Genomic DNA, 22,438 nt, shown 5'->3' on the forward strand with positions numbered 1-22,438 from the left:
AAGTGCTCACGATCACAGATTTTTTCAGATTTGTGAACAATATTTGAGAGAAATTGTTATTTTGTGTATATAGAAAATGTTTTAGATCTTTGAGTTCATCTCATGAAAAATGGGAAACAAAAAAAAGGGTGGCTTTTATATTTTTATTCAGTGTAGTTTTTTTTTACAAATACTACAATTACTTGTTTTCATAGATTTGAACTTTTTAATATTTTTTGACTTATTAAACTGTGAATCTTTTCATAAATGTTAACAAACTGTTACGTTTTATGACTTTTTGTGACATACTTTACAATGACATTTGTTTGTGACAATCTTTGTTACACAATATTTAATGATATTTCAAATAAGAATATTTGAATCACACTCAATTCAATGGAATGAACAGCAAATGCAAAATCAATAAATTCAATGATCCAGAAGACACAAAGGAAAAGCACCACGCACACAAACATCAGAAAATGTACTTCTGCTCAAAGCCACTTTTCCGCGAAGCGTGAACCGGTTTGTAATTATAAATCAGCGCTCTCCTCTCTTCCTCCTCAGATTCAAATGTGTGAAAGTTATTTCTTGCTGTAAGTAAAGAAAACAAAATCAGAGTACAGAATCAAAATGATGTAATTAAAAAAAACAAAACCTAATGTTCATACCTTCATTGACAAAGAATTGAGCCATGTAGAATGTGCTCATCACTGCTGATGGAGCATGGGAAATATAAGGCCTCCTCCATTCAAAGGCATTCTTCTCCGGGTGCCACTGTGTCCCATAGATCGGGTAATCGTATGCTGCCGAGAGGTAAGGGATTAGAGAAAGTATTAAATACAAAAGTTCCCTTTTGCAGTAAACGTGCACCAATACAGTGATGCTGCATTATTACTACCTTCCACGGTTGACACAAACTCTATTTCTCCATCCGTACTGGTAGAGAGAACTTTGTAAAAGTTTTTCAGATCCTTATTTGAGTTATGGGACTGAAAGAAACATATAGGTTAGTCACAATGTACCCAATCAAATTAATGCCTGCTTTCTCTTTCTCTGCTTTCTATTATTTTAGAAAAGTGACTCAAAGGACTCAAAAAGGCTCATATTTTACCAAAACGCAGCAATACAGACGTTCTTTAGTTCTTGTATTGCACTCATTAAAAATGTATTCTCCTTATAAGTGTAATAAATGGCGTACCAACAGTGACACGCTCCATTTGTGAGAGTTTTCCGTCAGTGGCTCGGACGCCAGAGCTTCCATGAGTTCAGCCGGAAAGCTTTTAAACATCCGGCTCTGCTTTGCTTCTAGAAATGGGTATAAGAAAAAGAGATATTCATATATAGATAAATATAAATATTTGTATCAAATGGTTTTCCAAAAAATAGACATACTACTGCATATACTAGATCTCAAATTCATGATATTAGAGACAGGCTATACTAGAACTGTTTTCCATATTTTTCGAAATTCATGATATTATTCTAACATAATATACTACGACTTTTTGAGACGTCATAACTTTTACCATAGTTTTTGACATATTATACTTCTAACATTGTCATGTTTTTAGAAATCCATTCATATTATTTTTACACAATTGTTTCCATATACTGTGTTTTGAATTCATATATTTTCATCACAGTTTAGTAGACTTTTCAAAAATGTTTTCCAGCATACCATTCCATGCTTTTTATGTTTACAATATGATTTCAGTTTATTTGACATACTATACCATTTTTTTAAATTTTGGCATACTGTACCTTTTTTCATGAATTTGTACATACAGAAAAATATGTATTTTCACCAAATGTTTAAAGAGGTTAAACTAAAGAATGGCAGAAAAGGTTCAATGAAATAAAAAGCTGAGGCTAGACTGAATTACTGGCACTGAAAGTTGAACAGCATTAATAATGTACTGTAGTCGCCGTACCTTTGGTAAAGAGCAGGGGTAATGCCACGCCATTTGTATTGGTACGTGTCAGTATATCCTCTCCACTTGTCAAAACGGCCAGCTGCTCATATCCGAGACAGGTCCCCCACACCGGAAAGTAGTCGCCTCTCTTGTTTGCCTGGAAAATCACAAAGTGTGTGCAGCATAATCACACATCTACGCACTTAAACTTAGGTACTAATATTTGCGTTTCTTTTTTTTTTTACCTCAATAGCAAGTTCATAAAAGATTTTTGAAGCTCTTTGATACATAGATGACACAATGCTCGCAGATCCACCGGGGAGAAGGATCCTGTCGACAGAGTAGTTGTGTATGGAAATATAGTAAAAGGCCTTTTGGGTTTGGAGCTCAATGGCAATTCAAAAGTCATTTAGATTTTTTTATAAAAGTGTTCATAGAGGAATAAACATTTTAATATAAATGAATGGGGAAAAGCCCAAACAAATCCAAATGTGTTATAATCATATTGCTATTACTATATCATATTGCTATTACTATACCCATTAATTGAGTTGAACAGTCTTTTATACTCCTCTGCTTCCCGGTTAGCCCTGTAGAAATAAAAAACGGGAGGTCAAACGTTTCTCTTAAAAAATATTGGAGTTGCATAAGCTCTTGGAGGATAAACATGTACAAATAAATGTTAAATGTTTACATGATAGGGACAACCCTCGCTCCCCCCGACTCCAGGAACTTTACATAGGAGGAGGCGATGTAACCTGTCGAATTTGGAGGAATGTAACGACTTCTTTGGGCCAGTATTCCTTTTGAGGGAAAAATACAATCATTTGTAAGCAATCGGCAACCTCCATCACAGAGTTCTAAGATGATGTCTAAATCTCACGTGGAAGTGGGAGTCGTTTAGAAATAACTATCAATGCATTTACTTATTCTTTCACAATAATGCATGTCTGGATAGGACCTGCTTTCCCCTATCAAAATGTAACTTATCATAATGTAACATTCCCATAAACAAGGCATTTATAACTTACCAATGATGGGTCTTTCATTTATCTTGGCTGAAGAATAAAAGAGAAGACATGTTAGAGAAATGCAAAAGAACAAGATCAATGGTCTTAATGTAAACCATTTTTAGTTTTAGCATTAGACTGAATATGTTTCTCTGTCATTTATTTATTCCTGGTGAGAAAAGACAGTTCATATAAATTCTTTGCTTGTATTTCTTTTTGTTCATATTTGAAATTAAATCAAATTATAACACTTAAGCTGTTAAACCATCATTTTATAATCCGTGTATCTACTGTCCAATTGTTTTTCTTTATTAAACACGTAAACGGAAGAGCGTTTGAGAGGCCTTTTTGCTTTTTACCTTACGAAATGGTCTAATGGTCTTTGGAGCGAGGGGCGGGGCGAAACTCACGGAATTGATTTCAAAACAAAAGCGGTGATAATATTATAAACAAAGGGAAACAAGGTGCATTTAGCGATCACAACGAAAACGGCCAAGACACATATTGAGCCCAGAAAATGAATGTTATTAAGGGCTGTAAATATAATAAGCCTATGTCTAAAATGGACAACATTGTTAGGAGATTTAAACTATACAGCGATTCTGCACTGCGGTCAACTCAGCCGCCTCTCGAGTTTGTTTTTTCAAATCAGCTGCTCTTCATTCCTGCTATATTTGACGAGTGATACAAATATGTTTTACCACAAGTTCTTAAGAAAACTGACTGTTGGACTCGCTTCTAGTTTGACTTCTACCAGAAATAAAATGAAGTACTTTTACTGTGTACTTTGTGAGTAATCCTCTGTCAAAGTACCCTCCATAGTACATAATGCATGTTTTTCTGCTATCTTTGATGAGTGATAAAAATATAATTTTAGCATTAGTTCTTAATGAAATTGATACTATTTGACTTTGTATTAGTTAGCCTACTACTTACAATACATTGAAGTACTTTTACTGTGTATTTTTTGAGAAATCCTCTGTCAAAGTCCCCTGCTGAGAACACAATCAAGCCACTTCTGCTAAGTTTGATGAGGGAATTCTTTTTTGTTGCCATTAGTTCTTCTTGAGATTGATCCTGTTGGACTCAGTACTAGTGAAACTACCCCCACAAGTACTATGAAGTATTTACTGTGTACTTTTCCAGTACTCCTCTGTCAATGTCCCCTCCTGAGAACAAGAATGCATGTTTCTCTGCTATTTTGAATAAGCGTTAAAAAAACCTTTCTACATGAGACTGAAATTGTTGGACAGAGTATTTTAAGAGGATATGGTAGACATGATATCAGCTATACTTCCAGTCAGTACTCCAGCAGCAGCATTTTTACCCCTTGGAAAGTCGATAGAGACTGGCCTGGATAGCTGGTCCCAACTCCTTCAGACACACTCTGTCACTCTTGTTGGCCTCTTATGATGCTGCTGTCTTTTAAAATATGATTATTTCTCTGCTCCTAGTAAATTCCTCGCAGATTCTTCCATCAGTCCCAGTCATAGCATGTCAGTCAATAGAGCTTCGAAAAATGTGTCCAATTCAACAAAATGTTTTTTTGTGAGTGAAGGCCAGAGCTAAATGATAGATTGTTTGATCGTGTAATTACAAGGTGAGAGAAAAATAAATCCACATCCTCCTATGAAACGTATTTTATTTCCTTTTCCATTTTATACTTATACTTACTTGCCTTATAACATTTGCATGTTGAACTACATGATATCTTCCCAAGCCTCAAGGAAATACAATAAAATAAATGGATTCATAATTTTTTTAAATTGATACAAATGTATAAATTAATAATGTTGTGTGCAAACATTTCAAATTTAAATATAAAATGAAAAATAAGTTTACTTTTGAAATGATTTCTCACAAAAACCTTTCTAAATTATAGTAAACTATTAAAAACACTTTGGTCAATATACGTTTTTCTCCCTAAAATAGTTGAAATTGAACGTAAACTATATCAAACACCACATGCATGGCAGTTAACCCATTTTTCCCGCTATTTAAATTGACTTTGGTTAGTTAATAAAAATATTGATGGTTTGTTTAAATAACTGACATTTTAATAAATATTGCAAAAAAGGGCTCCAAAAAAGGCATAATAACCTGGCCGGCTTAACCAGTGTGTAATTCTTCAAGCACCACAAGATTCAGAGTTTATAAAGTACAATTCTGGGCCATTGATTGTGTCATTTCTCCAAACACATACAGTAAAAATGCCTGTTTTGAAGCCTTCACATGGTGCAGGAAAAGGACTTCACATTGTATTATACTTAAAGACAGGGCTATTCAGTTAAGAGAAGAGAAAAAGCAAAGCAAATTGTTATAATGGGTGATGTAACATTAATGAAAAACATAATATGAGGTCCTTGGCACTGTGTGATCATGGGGCATCACCCTTACAGCATCAGGACAATATCATATGGAGTCAGACACTGGAAGTGTGCTGGAGGCTGATGCGTTGACTGGGACTGATGGAAGGATGAGGCTGATGAGACTGAAAAATCTGTGACGAACTAGCGGCTGAGAAATAATCATATATTAAAAAGACAGCAGCATCATCAATAGGCCAACAAGAGTGACAGAGTGTGTCATTTTGCAGTCTACCATCCTCTTAAAATACTCTGTCCATCAATCAACCAATCAATGTTTATTTATATAGCCCAATATCACAAATGTTACATTTGTCTCAGTGGACTTCACAGTTTGTACAGAATATCAGTATGACAATACGACACCCTCTGTCCTTAGACCCTCTGTCCTTAGACCCTCACATCGTACAAGGAAAAACTTCCAGAGAAAACCCACAGTTTAAAGGGGAGCATGGGAGAAACCTCAGGGAGAGCAACAGAGGAGGGATCCCTCTCCCAGGACGGACAGACGTGCAATAGATGCCATGTGTAAATTGAAAAGATAATACATTTGCAACATAGGTAGAACAAATGTTTGGAAATGCATGTGTGTATAATAGGAAGATGAATCCACGAGGATATCCATCCAGGACCACAGCCACGACTCGCGATCCAGGACTCGCGATCCATGACACAAGACCGCAGGATCATTCATGACTCCGGATCCCGGCGTATATAGACACCAAAAAGAAAGACATTTGGGGAAGCTGGGTTAATCGGAACATGAGAGTACACAGGTATAGACAGAGAGAAGGAAGAAGTAAGATGTCCCCCGACAAACTAAGCCTATATCAGCAAAACTAGGGGCTGAATCTAATCAGCCCTAACTATAAGCTTTATCAAAAACGAAGGTCTTAAGCACACTCTTAAAAACGGATAGGGTGTCTGCCGCCCGAACACAAACTGGAAGCTGATTCCACAAAAGTGGAGCTTGATAAGAAAAGGCTCTGGCTCCCATTTTACTTTTAGAGACTCTAGGAACAACCAACAACCCTGCATTCTTGGAACGCAATGCCCTAGTAGGACAGTAGGGTATAATGAGTTCTTTAAGGTAAGATGGCGCCTGCCCATTAAGGGCTTTGTAGGCGAGAAGAAGAATTTTAAATTCTATCCAGTGTTCTATAGGGAGCCAGTGTAAGGCAGCCAGAACAGGAGTAATGTGGTCCCTTTTCCTAACTCTGGTTAGTACACGAGCTGCAGCATTTTGAATCAGCTGAAGCGACTTGACTGACTTCTTGGTACACCCTGATAATAAGGAGTTACAATAATCCAGCCTTGAAGTAACAAATGCATGGACTAGTTTCTCTGCATCGTTTTGAGGCAAGATATGCCTGATTTTTGCAATGTTATGTAGATGGAAGTAGGCGGTCCTTGAAATTGATTTTATGTGGGTGTTAAAGGATAAATCCTGATCAAATATAACACCAATATTCCTTACAGTCTCACTGGAAGCCAAATTAAAGCCATCCATAGTTAGTATATCTTTAGATCATTTGTTTCGTAGATTCTTCGGGCCAAGTACAATAACTTCAGTTTTGGTCGTGTTTAACATCAAAAAATGTAAGGTCATGCACGTTTTTAAGTCCTTGAGGCAGTCTTGAATTTTATTTAGATGATTAATATTTCATCAGGTTTGATTGATAAATATAGTTGAGTATCATCCGCATAACAATGAAAGTTTACAGAATGATTCCTTATAATATTGCCTAACGGAAGCATATATAATATGAACAAAATAGGTCCGAGCACTGAGCCCTGTGGCACTCCATGGCTATCTTTGGTTTGCGTGGAAGATTCATCGTTGACACGTACAAACTGAGAGTGTTCAGATAGATAGGACCTAAACCAGCCTAAAGCAGTTCCCTGTATGCCAACTAAGTGCTCTAGTCTTTGCAATAGGATATCATGGTCGATAGTATCAAATGCAGCACTGAGATTTAGCAAAACAAGAATAGAGACAAGTCCCTTGTCTGAGGCTATTAGAATGTCATTTGTGACTTTAACCAGAGCTGTCTCTGTGCTATGATGTGTTCTAAAGCCAGACTGTAAATCTTCAAATAAATCATAGTTTTTAAAGTAATCACACAGCTGTTTTGCGACTGCTTTCTCAAGAATTTTTGAGAGGAACGGAAGATTAGAAATAGGTCTATAGTTGGCTAAAACCTCAGGATCGAGGTTGTGCTTTTTAAGAAGCGGTTTTATCACTGCTACTTTGAATGATTGTGGAACATAGCCTGATAATAAAGACATATTCATAATATTTAATAAAGAAGTGCTAATTAATGGGAAAACTTATTTTAACAGCTTAGTTGGAATTGGGTCTAAGATACACGTTGATGGTTTAGAAGAGAGAATCATTGAATTTAATTGTTCAAGGTTTATGACTGAAAAGCATTCTAGTTTACTATCTAGTGTAATATTAGAATTTACGTTTCCGGGAGCTGTTGATAACACTATACTGGTCAAAGGCAAGAGGTCATTGATTTTGTTTCTAAGAGTAACAATTTTATCGTTAAAAAAGCACATAAAATCATTACTACTGAGTGCTATGGGAATAGAAGGCTCAATCGAGCTGTGGCTCAGTGTCAGCCTGGCTACAGTGCTGAAAAGAAATCTTGCATTATTCTTATTCTCATCTATTAATGAAGAGTAGTATGCTGCTCTCGCTTTACGCAGTGCTTTCTTATATTCATTGAGAGTAATATGCCAAATTAAACGAGATTCTTCAAGTTTAGTGGAACGCCATATCTTTTCAAGTTGTCTCGACTTTTGCTTTATTTTGCGGGTTTCGGCATTATGCCATGGAGCTAATCTATGTTATTTTATTTTCTTCTTTTTCAAAGGAGCAACAGAGTCTAATTTTATTCGCAGCGCATCTGTAGCACTATCAACAACATGATCAATTTGGGGTGGTGTACATTTTGTATAAGTTTCCTCCCTTACATGCAGACATGCTATCGAGTTAAGTATTGGTGGAATCTCTTCCTTAAATTTGGCTATAGCACTAACAGATAGGTTTCTGCTGCAGGAGCTTTTGACTAATGCTTTGTAGTCTAGTAACAGTACTTCAAAAGTTACTAAGAAATGGTCGGATAAAGCAGGATTATGCGGTTCAACTAATAGCTGCTCAATTTCAATACCATAAGTCAGAACAAGGTCAAGAGTGTGATTATAGCAGTGGGTTGGTTTATTTACACTCAGACAGAAACCAACAGAATCTAATATAGAGTTAAATGCAACATTAAGGCTATTTTTATTATCGTCAACATGAATATTAAAGTCACCTACGATAATTACTTTATCTGTTTTAAGTACCAAAGCTGATAAAAACTCAGAGAATTCTGATACGAATACTGAATAAGGACCTGGTGCACGGTACACTGTAACAAATAAGATTGGCTGCAAAGTTTTCCAGGTCGGATGCGTAAGACTAAAAACGAGGCTTTCAAAAGGAGGTATAATTTAATTTTTGTTTAGTATTGATAAGTAAACTTGAGTCAAAGGTTGCTGCAACTCCACCTCCTCGGCCCGTGCCTCGGGCAATATGAGTATTGATATGACTGGGTGGAGTGGCCTCATTTATGCTGACATATTCTTCATGTCTCAACCAAGTTTCAGTGAGACAGCATATATCAATATTATAATTTGATATTAAATCATTTACCAATATTGCTTTAGATGCTAGAGATCTTATGTTTAAGAGACCACATTTAATCTTCCTGTTTTGTTGCACTGTAGTAGTTGTTACATTTACTTTTATTAGGTTATTATGTATGACACCTCTATTAGGTTTTACCTTAAATTGTCCTTGGGCAGACACACACACCGTTAATATTGGGTATTTTATTGGGTTCGGGATTCCTATGGATGACTGCCCAGGAGAGAGTGCAGAGAAGCGTGTAAGACTGCGACTCTGCCTCCTGGTCTCAACTCCAGTTTGTCATGGATTAAGTCCACAAAGCCCTGAAATGTTTGCCGAAATGAGATTTGCACCTTCCAAAGTAGGATGAATGCCGTCTCTCTTAATCAGAACAGGTTTTCCCCAGAAGGCTGTCCAATTATTTACGAAGTCCACATTGTTTGCTGGGCACCACCAAGACAACCAGTGCTGAAATGATGACTTGCGGCTATACATGTCATCATTGATCAGATTGGGGAGGGGACCAGAGAAGATTACGGTGTCCGACATTGTTTTAGCATAACTACACACCGACGCCACATTAAGTTTGGTGCATTCTGATTGGCGTAAACAAATATAATTACCACCGACGTGAATCAATCCTACTGTATTTACGTTTATTTTTAGCCAGCAGTTTAAGATGCGCCTCAACGTCGCCCGCTCTGGCCCCCGGAATGCATGTGACTGTGGACGCTTCGGTCTCTAAATTCACGTGTCTCATAATAGAGCTACCAATAACCAGAGTTGGCTTCTCAGCAGGTGTCTCGCTGAGTGGGGAATATCTGTTAGATACGTGAACGGGTTGGTGGGGACCTGCGGGTTTCGCGTTATGTCCCTTCTGAACAGTCACCCATTCTCCCTGCTGCTCGGGAGTTGCCGGGGGACGGCTAAGAGGAGCTACCTTTTGCCGGTCCGCACCGGCTAACATGGGCTTTACTGTAGCTGAGTTACTTTCTAAGATGCGGAGCCGGGCTTCTATGGCTATGATTCCCGCCTCCAACCTAACAACTATACTACATTTAACACATGTATCGGTACCAGTAAAGGAGGTAGGGAAGTAACCAAACATGACACAGTTAGAGCAGGAAATAGCACCCGAGGGTGGGGAAAGAGCCATGGCTAGCTATCAAGCTAAAGTAGCTACCGTTAGCAAACCCGAAAAGAGTATAGGCAACTGTGGAGTTACAGTCGCTAAGAGAAGGAGAGTTGTGAGTGCTTAAGCTGTAGTAACGTGTGATTAAAACGTCAGGCAGTTGCCGTGATCAAGAGTTTTAAAACGATAGATTAAAGTTAAGATAATAAGCTATCAGCAACAGAACAGGCACACGGGATACCCGGAGATGAAAACAACAACCGGAAGTTACAACATGCTTACCGCAATAGTGGTCCGTGTAGAAACAAAAAACAATTGAGAGCAGTCCAACAATATCAGTCTCATGAAGAAAGGTTTTTTGACACTTATTCAAAATAGCAGAGAAACATGCATTCTTGTTCTCAGGAGGGGACTTTGACAGAGGAGTACTGGAAAAGTACACAGTAAGTACTTCATAGTACTTATGGGGGTAGTTTCACTAGTACTGAGTCCAACAGGATCAATCTCAAGAAGAACTAATGGCAACAAAAAAGAATTCCCTCATCAAACTTAGCAGAAGTGGCTTGATTGTGTTCTCAGCAGGGGACTTTGACAGAGGATTTCTCAAAAAATACACAGTAAAAGTACTTCAATGTATTGCAAGTAGTAGGTTAACTAATACAAAGTCAAACAGTATCAATTTCATTAAGAACTAATGCTAAAATTATATTTTTATCACTCGTCAAAGATAGCAGAAAAACATGCATTATGTACTATGGAGGGGACTCTGACAGAGGATTACTCACAAAGTAGCTACACAGCAAAAGTACTTCATTTTATTTCTGGTAGAAGTCAAACTAGAACCGAGTCCAACAGTATCAGTTTCCTTAAGAACTTGAGGTAAAACATATTTGTATCACTCGTCAAATATAGCAGGAATGATGAAGAGCAGCTGATTTGAAGAAAAAAACGCGAGAGACGGCTGAGTTGACCGCAGTGCAGAATCGCTGTATAGTTTAAATCTCCTAACAATGTTGTCCATTTTAGACATATGCTTATTATATTTACAGCCCTTAATAACATCAATTTTCTGGGCTCAATATGTGTCTTGGTCGTTTCCGTTGTGATCGCTAAATTCCCCTTGTTTATAATAATCACCGGTCCTTCAGCAGGATACTGCAGTGATTCAAAGTGTTATTTTAGCAAACGAGTGCTTTTGTTTTGAAATCACTTCCGTGAGTTTGGCCCCGCCCCTCGCTCCAATGACCATTTGACCACTTCGTAAGGTAAAAAGCAAAAACGCCTCTCAGACGCTCTTCCGTTTACGTGTTTAATAAAGAAAAACAATTGGACGGTAGATACACGGATTATTTTATGAACAGAATGATTGACCTCGACAATGACATAAAATATATTTATTTAAAAATAGTTGCTGTTCAAAAAATGCATCTTTACAACTTCAAAAACAAACATCTGTCAGTTCAACCTAGGATGTAATTATGTTCTTTTTTAAATCTTTTTTTTCAAATGTTGGGATTATAAATAATATGATTTCTGAGTTTATGTTCATGTTTAAATTGGACATGCAAACCACAGAGATGGAACCCACAACATAACACAATATTAGAACATTATTATTACACTGACCATTACAAATATAATACAGCAAAAAAATGCATCCTGATTAAAGGCAAACAAAACTCCCCCAATAGCCAGTATGTATGAAGCACATTGTTCTTACCTTTGTTCCGCTCACATCCAGCCTGATCGCTGACTAAAAGTTTGCTTATGTTGACCCGAGCAGAAACCAACTCATCATGTAACTGACTGACGACTTCCTTATTCAACACCCGAGTGCGAGCCAGGATCCAAGCGAAGTTGATGTGGTATGAGCCGTAGTAATCAGTACAGGAGTACACCAGAGAATACGACTGGTAGTCGGTGGAGAGCACCCAGTAGGGACTGTCTGGAACTTCTGCACACAGACATGGACAGAATTAAAGTTATGTAAGGTCCTCCTGTAAAGTGGGACAGTGATGACTGTTATTTTTGTAACCTAGAAGTTGGCCCCACAAGGCTACAGACACTAGGGTAAGGCAATCTCCATTTTAAAATTCAACAGTAAGGCATTTACTGACCTCTCTTATGTCACAGAACAAAATCCACCTTAACCTAACTCGTTTTTCCAGGCTTCTAAACAAAAACACATCCAAAAACAGTCGAGGGAACCGGATCGTCACATGCCAACTCATTTCTGGGTTTTAGTTTTGACATGCTATACTTTTAGTTTTTCCCCTGTAATTCACACGAACTGGCTCCTTTAAAAACTAAAAGTAAACATATCCACAGTATATTTACCTTTGAAGAAGCTCAAATCCAGAATAGCAGGTTGGGTTGAGTTTTTAACTTTGGCAACACCCTCAATTGAATTAATCTTCCCGTTAGACCTGAGGAGAGAGGGAGATAGAGAGAGTAAAAGACATGCATTACACACATATTTGTTCCCATGCAAAAGGCAACTTTTAGCTAAAAAACAAGGTTTGAAATATAGTTTTTAACTCCATCCTTACAGCAGCTCTGCGTTGAGAACTTTGACGGTCCCATCGCTCAGCAGACTGTATGTGGCTTGGTTACATGTTCCTTTTTCAAACGGAGCGGGGAGCTTCTCTATCTCATACCAGGTTCCCATGTACTAATGAGAAGAGAACACAGATTGTTATCAGCATCCAGAATCATTAACAAACTGGTTCATCTTGCTAGTGGAAAGAAAGGAAACATTAAAAAATACACAAGTGAATATTAGACTAACTTTGTCTATTTGAGCATGTAGATCTTTCTTAAATTCATCAAGTATACAACTGGGCAAGTTTAATGGTAATATCAAACATTTAAAAATGTACATGCAGCTGTTGTGAATTCCATGATTGACTCAATAGGACACTAAAACGACCTATGATATAATAATAATACTCTACATGTCAAAAAAGAAAGAATGTGGACTCTGCACAAATGGAGCAGTTCAAACACGTCAATAAAAGCAGAGATTTACATTATTGTATTTTACCTTGGAAACGTTGAAGTCCTGTTGAACCGGAGGATGGGGGCACTTTCCAAAGTGCAGCGAATGGCCCTCGGCTGCAGCAGCCAGGAGGAGCACAAACAGCATCTTCACAGCCAAATAACATGACATGGTTAAACTAGGTCAACTATTTGGTTATAAACCAAACAAAGGAAAACAATAAAGGTTACAGTACCTGGAATGCCTTCATGTCAACCTGAAGAAATCACCTTCCACTGCTGCTGTATCTACAGAGTACAAACCTACTTTTGGAGGTTTTTTTGTTTAATGCGAGACCTTTGGAAGGAAAACATGTTTGAAGAGCATCACAGTTTTTTTTACACAACCTTTAACCTTTGGTGCAAAACTAAGCTCACAGGCAGCTACTGAGCCTTTACCATATTCATTGGAACAAACAGAAAACTAAAAGAACAACGTTTTTTGGGCTCAGTCTCTGATCTTTGTCCAATTGCTTACACAAGGGGACAAGGATATACAAATCCTGGGCTATTGGTACCTTTTTCGCAAAGTCCTTTGTTTTAAATGAACACCTGCAAAATGGAAGACATACTAAACTTCTCATAAAATGTAATGCGTTTAAATTGGGTCCAGCTTTTTGATAAAACACAGAATGAAAGAGATAAAACCTTTACAGTACCTGGGATCCCTTCGTGTGAAATGGCCAAACTTGTTTCTCTCACACAGAATATGCCGTTTAACATGCATTCCTTGTTTTTTCTTGACAGCGGATACAACCAGTTAAACTAGTCCCCATCTTAGATTCTTTCCAGGGTTCAGCTCCTTTTGTCACCAGCTGTAATTCACCAGCTTGTATGAATAGTTTGGTTGTTTACAGGAAGTCTTACCTTCTAAAAAGGCTTTGTTTTTAAAACACATTTTCTATTGGCATAGTAAGGTGGCCGGCAGGTGCAAACACGGAACAACGGCCCAAAACGCATACATTAGCAGGAAACACGTGCAAATAATGAAATGAAAAACAAACAAACCTTGAAAACAAATACCAAAACAAATATCATTGTGGAAATGAACACCATGTCACTCACTCTGTCTGGTTTCACACCCTATTAATTACACAAAATAATTGTCAAATTCATTGAAATGGTCATTGATGCAACATACTAAATCAGCTCTTGGCACAAAGGAAATACTCATTAAACCGTGGATTGGTTGTGAACACATACTGTACTTACCATGGTTCTTGTTTTGTGCCATCGCTGCTCTGTTTCAGTGCAGCTGAGGACAGGGGGTACAGCAGCCAGGTTGAGTGTAGAGTAGTGTGCGGTCTGGAACAGCAGTGCAACATTGTGGTTGCAGAGTGCTGTTCCAGCTACACAGGAACACCCTGCCACTGCAAACTCCACAGGTGAGCAGTTCTCAAAGACAATCTACACATTAAAACAAAAACGTCAGTCATTTTAGATTTAGGACACTGCTTCAATACAACACAGAAAAAGGAGAAAGCTGAGAGCAGGCTGATCAGGCAAGTAATAGGTGTGGGAAAAGGCTAAACCATGTCAGGTTATCAGTCACATCACATACACAGAAGTTCTGCTGTTTGGAATACTGTAATTTAAGGACATTCAAAAAGATAATATAGCCTGTCTCGGCTCTCTCAATTTATTATCTTATATTATAACTACATAAAATAGTGTCAGTAGAACGTTGAAAAGCTTAACATAGATGTAGGGTGCAAAACCAGCACTTGCCTAACACTGGCCAATACAAATAATTGGACCCTACACGGATTATACTAACCATTCAGTAAAGAACAGCAGCCGTCACAACCAGTTTCTGGGGTTTCCATGAAAGCAGGGACGGTTTTTAACCTCTCATTAGGAATCTTTGATGAAAGCTAAGTTTGGGTTTAGCTAATGTATTTATCATTTTACACGAGAGGGTTACAAAACGAAAATAAATTGTGTGAGCAAATGTATTATTTTCTTCCCTACTCTGAGATCGTGAGGCTTTTCATGCTTTCTCATGGACCTGTAGTAGTTAGGCACGCTAACGCTAGCTATATAAATATGACGCTATATGTATAAAAACAAAACAAAACGTACCTTCTTATATATTTCTCCACTCTCTCTGAACTTTCTTTCCTCCGATTGCCATCACTTTTGTTGATTCTCTCTATGTCTGGTCATACATCAATCATCTTCTTCTTCTCTTAAATGGCGAATCGCTTCCACTTGGAGCATATATCGCCACCTACTGTTGAGTTATTAAATGTTCATACTAAATCCTTGTCCTCAGACCAGTGCTTTTGAGGAATTTGAAGATCAGCTTGTTTGCTTCATTTCTTGATTTACTTTCGTATATTGACTTGAAATCCATGTCCTTGACGTTGAGTTGTTCCAGTGCAGTTTTCAGAATGAATCTTTGTCTGTTATAATCCGGGCAGCTAAAAAATACATGATGTATTGTCTCTGGTTGTTGGCAACCATCACAATTGCCATTTGGATGTTTTCCAATCAGATGCAGTGATGAGTTTAATCCTGAGTGTCCCAATTTTATCCTGCTGTTAATGCTCTGCTCTCTTCTACTACTACCCCAAATGCTTCCTGTTCCTACTTCCCTTTGTATCTGGTATAAATGTCTTCCTTTGGTTTTACTGTCCCATAGTTTTTGCCATTGTTGCTTGATAACCACTTTTGTAAAATATTTGACTTCTGCTCTACTGATGGGCAGCATAATATCAATCTGGTTTGCTTTCAAACCACATTTTGCCAGTTGATCCACTACTTCATTCCCTCTAATACCCACATGCACTGGAACCCACAAAAATTGCACAACAATTCCCAGATGAACTAACCTAAACATGATGTGTAAAATGTCATGTAAAATATCCTGACGACATTCTGAAGAGAAGTTGTTTATACTCTCAAGAGCTGCACTGGAGTCAGAGCAAATGACCACTCGCATTGGCTGTATTTCCTCTACCCACTGAAGTGCTAGAGAGATAGCCATCATCTCTACTGTATATACTGCAATGTGATCACTTGTACGCTTTCCCACTTTGACTTTTAACTCAGGGACATAAAATGCACAACTAGTTAGACCATTTTCTGGATTTTAAATATTTGTATAAACTGCCCATATTGTTCATGTAGAACAGTGTTCACATAAGCCTGTACATTGATTTTGTTTTTCATTGATTGTAACCGTTTCAATAATGATAAATCTACTATACACAAGTTATTGAGCCGTTTCCGCTCTACATCCTGAACTCCTCCCTTCGATGCAATGCACTTCCGTTTTGGCGGACTGGGTTTGTTTTGCTAGCTAGTTCCGTTGTGCCGACAAAGCACTGATATCGCAGAGACAAAGAGGATATAACAATTACAACATGAAGAAAAGTGGTTCGGGAACTACGTGTGCGGTAGTTGGTTGCAATCACTCGAGAAAGCACCTGAACGAGTGGTTAGATAGAGAGTGCTACGACCACAAACCAGCACCCAGCACCCAGCCATGTTGTTCATTAAATACAGATAAACACAACAAATACTGCATGCATTGTATTTTTTAATATTATATATGAATATTTTCATAGTGATGTAATTGTGTGGGCTGCTTTTATATTTTAATTTGTAATACCTGTTAGGATTAAACATGTGATCTTTCTTGTTGAAGCCATTTCTTTAGTTTCCTCTAAACAATTAATTCATTCAGTGTTATTTATGTACAGTATGAGCTTAATATGAATGATGAACTGTGTTAAAAGAAATTGTAGCACTCTAAGGAACATATGAAATGCAATAATGCAATAACAGTGCAATAATGAAATTAAATTACATCAAACTTTATTTTCACTCAAACAGTACAGGCACATATGATATATTGCACAGCATAAAGAGATCATGTAAATTGTGCATTATGTAAACAACAGACAACTGTTGGCTCCTGTGGGCATGACCTAAATAAGGCAGTTTATTTTGGTTTTAAAATGCTGAGATATTTACTGCAGAACTGTAACCTTCCCTCAACAAAATCGTCAACAATTTTCGGGAGCATGTGGGCAAAGTAGAATGTGCGCAGCCTTATGATATGCCTTCAGACTGTCCATTGCTTTTCCATCTATTGCCATGGATTTAACGAAGTAGGAGCACATTTTGCTGTACGTTATGCTGGGCCACGTCGTCATGTTATCCTCCCAGTTTTGCACTGAATTCGGGTGGGGGAGAGTAACGCCATCTCCAGTCAAAGAAGTAGAATCGTGTTCCCAAGCTAGCATCACTGTTAGCATCGAAATCGCTGTGTTTACACCAGTGCCCGTCTGACTGTTTACACCGGTTTACATCGACAGACGCTGTGCAAAAGACTTCCGGCGGAAATGAAGTGCATTTGTGTAGGGTTATGGCGCTACCCGTGGTTTGTCGCGTAAACTTTTCTATAGGTTGAGGTAGCAACCATGGTGGAACAGCTGATAACAACACCGTCGGACTAATATTCCATTCTATACATCAATCTGTTCCACGTAGCGCGCCCCCTAGAGGCCTGGAGCACTTCCGGAATGTTTTTTTTTTGTATGTGTTTTGGGATTTGTATGTGCTTTGGGATTTGCATATCGGGCAGCGTTTTTTTGTTGCGTTTGTTTTCGGGGTTTGTGTGTTGTATTTGCATCATTTCTTTAAATGCAGCGTTTTTCTGTTGTATTTGTTTTCAGGGTTTGTTTGTTTTTCATTTAATTATTTGCACGTGTTTCCTGCTAATGTATGCGTTTTGGGCCGTTGTTCCGCGTTTGCACCTGCCGGCCACCGTAGGCAGCCACCGTGAGAAGCGCCTCACTGCAGTGCGCAGTACCTCAAGATGGGCGGGAGCTCAACATGGGCGGAGCCTCAACGCCCCTCCTTCTCAACCTTTGAGGCACGTGACGAGCTTCACTGATGACGCGTTGCATCCTGTTTCCGGGGTAGCAGTTCTCTTCCCTCCCTTCAATCTATCCCTTCCCTTCCCCCCATCCTACCTTTTTAACTAATCCTGATCTTCCTTCCTCCCTCCCAAACCTAAACCCCAAAACCTCTCCTACTGTAAGAAATTAAAATCAATGTTGATACGACGTAATTTAAATTAAATACAGGGTTTTAATATAAAGCAGTTTTATTCTGAAAACACCGGAAGTTCACACTAACTATTCATTTAACACTTTTATTCTGAAAATTCTTCATTTCCGGCTAGCATTAGCTAGCCGAAAACATTAGTGGCTAACGTTTTGAGAACCGTGAATTGAAGGTGAATTGACATGTGATGTTGCACACTAAACACACTGAGATTAACACTCATTTATTGACGCTGAAATAACGTTTATCAGGGAATGTTTAAATAACCACAGACATCAGAATTATATATATATTAATAATATAAGATATAATATGTTACTTTTGTGACTGGGTAAGTACACAACACGGGAGTCGGGACGTCACGTGCCTCAAAGGTTGAGAAGGAGGAGCGTCCCGTCACGTGTCTCAAAGGTTGAGAAGTAGGGACGATCTTGAGGTTGAGAAGGAGGGGCCTCGAGGTACTGCGCACTGCAGTGAGGGCTACTACGCCACCGTAGCATAGGTAGTGGACTCACAATCTTTCCTGTGTCTGTCGGACCTTAACCCAATACGTATCTCCTTGACTTTTGTCAGTTTATTTTGTATATTAAGAAGACTAAAGAGTTTTACTTTATAGGGCTAGGAAAATGAACACTTATTCCCACAACATTTCAGACACACCTTGCAGATATTTGCACTTTTCAATTTTGACTGAATTCAGAATAAAAGAAGACCAGATTATGAAAAGAAAACTTTATTTAACAAAGAACCAATATTTATACAAACACATGTGATTTTCTCCCTTAAAAAATATTTTGTTAGTCTTCTTTGTTTTAGTATGACATTAATTAATTGTATCCCTACACTAGATGGAATTTTTTTGACATTGTGCAGAAAACTAAAAACATTAAAAAATGTACAAAAAATAGAAAAAAAGGCAAAGAGTTAGAAGATACAGTCATTTGACAAACAACAAACGATAAATTACATTCTTAAATTGACTCATCTGATTTCATGTTATGTGACAGCATAAATAAATCATTGATTTTAAATTAAATAGCCTATTGAGAGGAAAAGCTGCTAAGGTGTGAGATGTATGAAAAGCTACGACACAAACAAAATATGAAAATGTTAAACTAGATAAAATAAAGTACAGTGCATCAAAACAGGACTTTGGTGGCAACACTGCTGTGTGCTCTAAGTACTGGAAGCAATCAAAGAAGCCATTTATGCTTCCATCACAAAAGTCTTTGGAAATCGATCATTTGTACAAACGTTTTTCCCCGGACCGGTGCAGAATCCTGCGACCGCTGCACGTCTTCAGTCTCTTGCTGAACAAAGAGACTAAAAACTAGAAAGAGACATCCTCTCCTCGACACACCTCAGTGACTATGGGGGGGGGGGGGGGGGGGAATCCTGCTTATGTTACTTTATGTTTTATTTACAAGTCGTAAAGTGACGTTGAAGTTAAAGGTGCCGTGTGAATCATTTCAACATAAATAAAGCTTTACCGTGCTTCTCGGGATGTCATTAATTTTCCTTTTCGTCATGGATAAGTACAGGTACTGCTGCTGTTTTACATTATGTGCCACCGGGTTGAAAATGAGGAGATATCATGTGGGGATGTTTTTTTAAACAGGCACAAATTTGGATCTTTCCACAAAAGGAGTTTGTTTAAAGGGTTTTGTGAGTCTCGATGCACAGAACGATGTATTGGTTGGAGCAGCTCCTGGTCTGCTGGCCCAGGAGCAGACCTGAGGTCAGGCTGGAGGACTGCCCCATGACGGACATGTGGTCTGCCCGCCACGTCTCGCAGTGTTTGTCCACCACCCGGAGACCCCTGGAGCTGGAGCCGTGCCACATGCTCTTCTGAGGCCTGGAGGAGGGGCGACAGGACATCAGAATATATTGAAAATGTACTGCCTATGAACAGATTGGTTAATTATTTGTTAAGCTCTTAATAGAGTGCCACAGTGACGCGTCCTAAAACCCGGAAGTAAACACCTTCCGGTTCCTTCGACAAAAACCAATGCAATTTCAATCAATAGGATTTTGGAAAATAGCTGGAAATAAGGTCTGTGGTTGACACACATGGAAGAGACAGATCATGTTTTGTTCAGGCGGATAATATCCACATGTCTACCCTAATTTTATAATTTTCGAATCATAAATCTATCGATTAGATTTGAGCTATTTTCCAAAATCCTAAGGAGAAATTGCATTGGTTTTTGTCGAAGGAACCGTATGTGGTAAAATGCTAACTTACTTCCGGGTTTTAGGACGCGTCACTGTGGCACTGTGGTCTTGTTCCTATCTATTTTCAAAATGTGCTGTTAATCGTTTACCTTTAATGTGCAATTCAGCATTAATATCTAATTAATACTAATATTCATACTTGTTGCACCCAGCTTTTGTGTATGAAAAGTGCTATATATTAGGGATGTAACGATACCAAAAACTCACAGCACGATAATATCGCGATAACAAGTCCACGGTACGGTATTTATCGTGATATTGAATAATAAAGGTAAGAAAAAAAAAATTCATTATTTTTTTTTATTTTCAATAAAAAAAATGTTACTCGGAAAATGTTTCTTTATTACATAATAAATCTGATTTTTACAGCATTTTTGTAGGATAGCAGTATTTTAAAGTGTCAAAAACAAAGTGACAGTAAAAGACTGGAACAAGAAAACCAGTGTTTTTGTACCTACTAGTACTACCAAACAAAGTAAGCATTTTCTTTATGCCACTGCATCTCACAAATAAACAAGGACATTTAATAATCAGACCCTGCAATAAAATAAATCAAGTTTCACTTTAGTTTTTCAAGTAACTCAACTCAAACTCACTAGTCACTCACTCAGCATCATCAGACAGGTTTTTAGGAGAATGTCCACATTTCCAGGTATTTATAAGCTGGGATGTTTGGGCATTTACAATATCCCCTGCTCTGGAAAAAACTCTCTCGCTTGGTACTGATGTTGCTGGGACACCAGTGGTCGCGTTAATCGAATATTTTATTTAACAATGACGGAAAAATCTGAAAGCAGTCTGTAATTTTGACAGATTAGAACAAAATCGGAACAGCGCCAACGTTTCCCCGCAGCCAGGCTCTGGTGTTATGCCGTGTTATGCATGCCCTCCAAAAGGAAATGATATAGTTTCCAAACCGTACTTTGCCGTACAGATCAATACATGTCTGGGAGATTTTGCTTTACGCTGTGCGCGTCCCGCGAGGTGCATGCACACACGGCATAACACCGCCCCCCCACCCCCCGTTGACAGTTCATGAGCATGCTCTATCTTGAACTGTTCAGACCCGACGGGTAATAAGGGATTATGACGGATATTTTACGATCCTGTCTGTCAAAATGACGGACAGCGAAAAAGTCTAACGCCAGGCTTATTGACATGGCGAGATATCATGGTTGGTACTTGTCAATGTCTCTAGGTGTGTACATGTAGCCCTGTAAATACGATGTCCTTTTGTGTTATCTGTTGTTTTATTTTCGTGTTGTAACCTACTTGCTGCCATGTTGGACAGGTCTCTCTTGAAAAAGAGATCGATGATCTCAATGGGACCACCTGGTTAAATAAAGTTTAAAAAAAAAAAAGTGTTTAAAAAAAAAAAAAAAAAAAAAGATTCTTTTTTTTTTTTTTAAATCGCGGTAGATTTAGTCAGTCTCACGACGGTATTGGGAAGTTTATTTACCGCGATACTGCGATATTCGGTATATCGTTACATCCCTACTATATATACAAAGCGTAAATGATTGACTGAATGAACAGAAAACCATTAGCTTACCAGAAAGGATCAGCTATAACGTCCCGACCGTCAAAGGAGTAGAGGGGTATTCTGGCATCCAGCGGCCCCCCGTCGCCTGTGAAGATTTCTCGCCAGTTTCTAAACATCACATCTCCCTGAAAAGAAGACGCAGAGTGAGTTAGATACAGCCACTTGTCTGTGGAGGGATACAGCATGACGCAACTTTAATGCAAATAAGTCCCATTTCTGTTGTTTACTTCTGTACAAAGTGTTGAGACTACTGATGCCATAATATCCCTATCTAGAAAGTGCCATTAAAAGTTGCTTCTTACAAAGTAATTCTCAGAAATTTGATATACACCTTACACATTTTCTAATTCCAACCCAAACCCTTTTGACATTTCGACTTTGCCTTGTTAACAAGCTGCTGCAACAACAACATGTCCCAGTTTGGGATCAATCATTTACATCTAATCTAAACGGAGCAAGGTGG

At 38.3% G+C, this 22,438-nt stretch overlaps 2 protein-coding genes across 3 annotated transcripts in view; both read right to left on the bottom strand.

Moving 5' to 3' along the window:
• Window positions 1-316: 316 nt before the first annotated feature.
• On the bottom strand, window positions 317-15,350 carry LOC307026738 (gamma-glutamyl hydrolase-like). 2 transcript variants are annotated; one of them, XM_079662360.1, is made up of 16 exons: window positions 15,201-15,350; window positions 14,331-14,525; window positions 13,316-13,367; window positions 13,126-13,227; window positions 12,632-12,753; window positions 12,420-12,508; window positions 11,803-12,036; window positions 2,927-2,953; window positions 2,590-2,698; window positions 2,435-2,485; window positions 2,141-2,225; window positions 1,914-2,052; window positions 1,181-1,287; window positions 881-971; window positions 651-785; window positions 317-573 (listed from the first exon to the last, which is right to left on the bottom strand). In XM_079662360.1, exons 3-16 carry the CDS (start codon window positions 13,328-13,330, stop codon window positions 455-457), a joined length of 1,425 nt encoding a protein of 474 aa, XP_079518486.1. In that variant the 5' UTR covers window positions 13,331-13,367; window positions 14,331-14,525; window positions 15,201-15,350; the 3' UTR covers window positions 317-454. The 2 variants fall into 2 exon arrangements, with proteins under 2 accessions (XP_079518486.1, XP_079518487.1); XM_079662361.1 differs by lacking the exon at window positions 13,316-13,367.
• Window positions 15,351-18,914: 3,564 nt separating this feature from the next.
• LOC307026458 (uncharacterized protein) overlaps window positions 18,915-22,438 on the bottom strand; it is a 50,489-nt gene continuing 46,965 nt past the window's right edge. Inside the window, 2 exon segments of the mRNA XM_079661847.1 lie at window positions 18,915-20,052; window positions 21,985-22,100. Of these exon segments, the coding sequence (XP_079517973.1) occupies window positions 19,851-20,052; window positions 21,985-22,100 (318 nt within the window). The 3' untranslated portion in view covers window positions 18,915-19,850.

Source organism: Notothenia rossii (assembly GCF_949606895.1).
Source record: "Notothenia rossii genome assembly, chromosome: 12".
Taxonomy (NCBI): domain Eukaryota; kingdom Metazoa; phylum Chordata; class Actinopteri; order Perciformes; family Nototheniidae; genus Notothenia; species Notothenia rossii.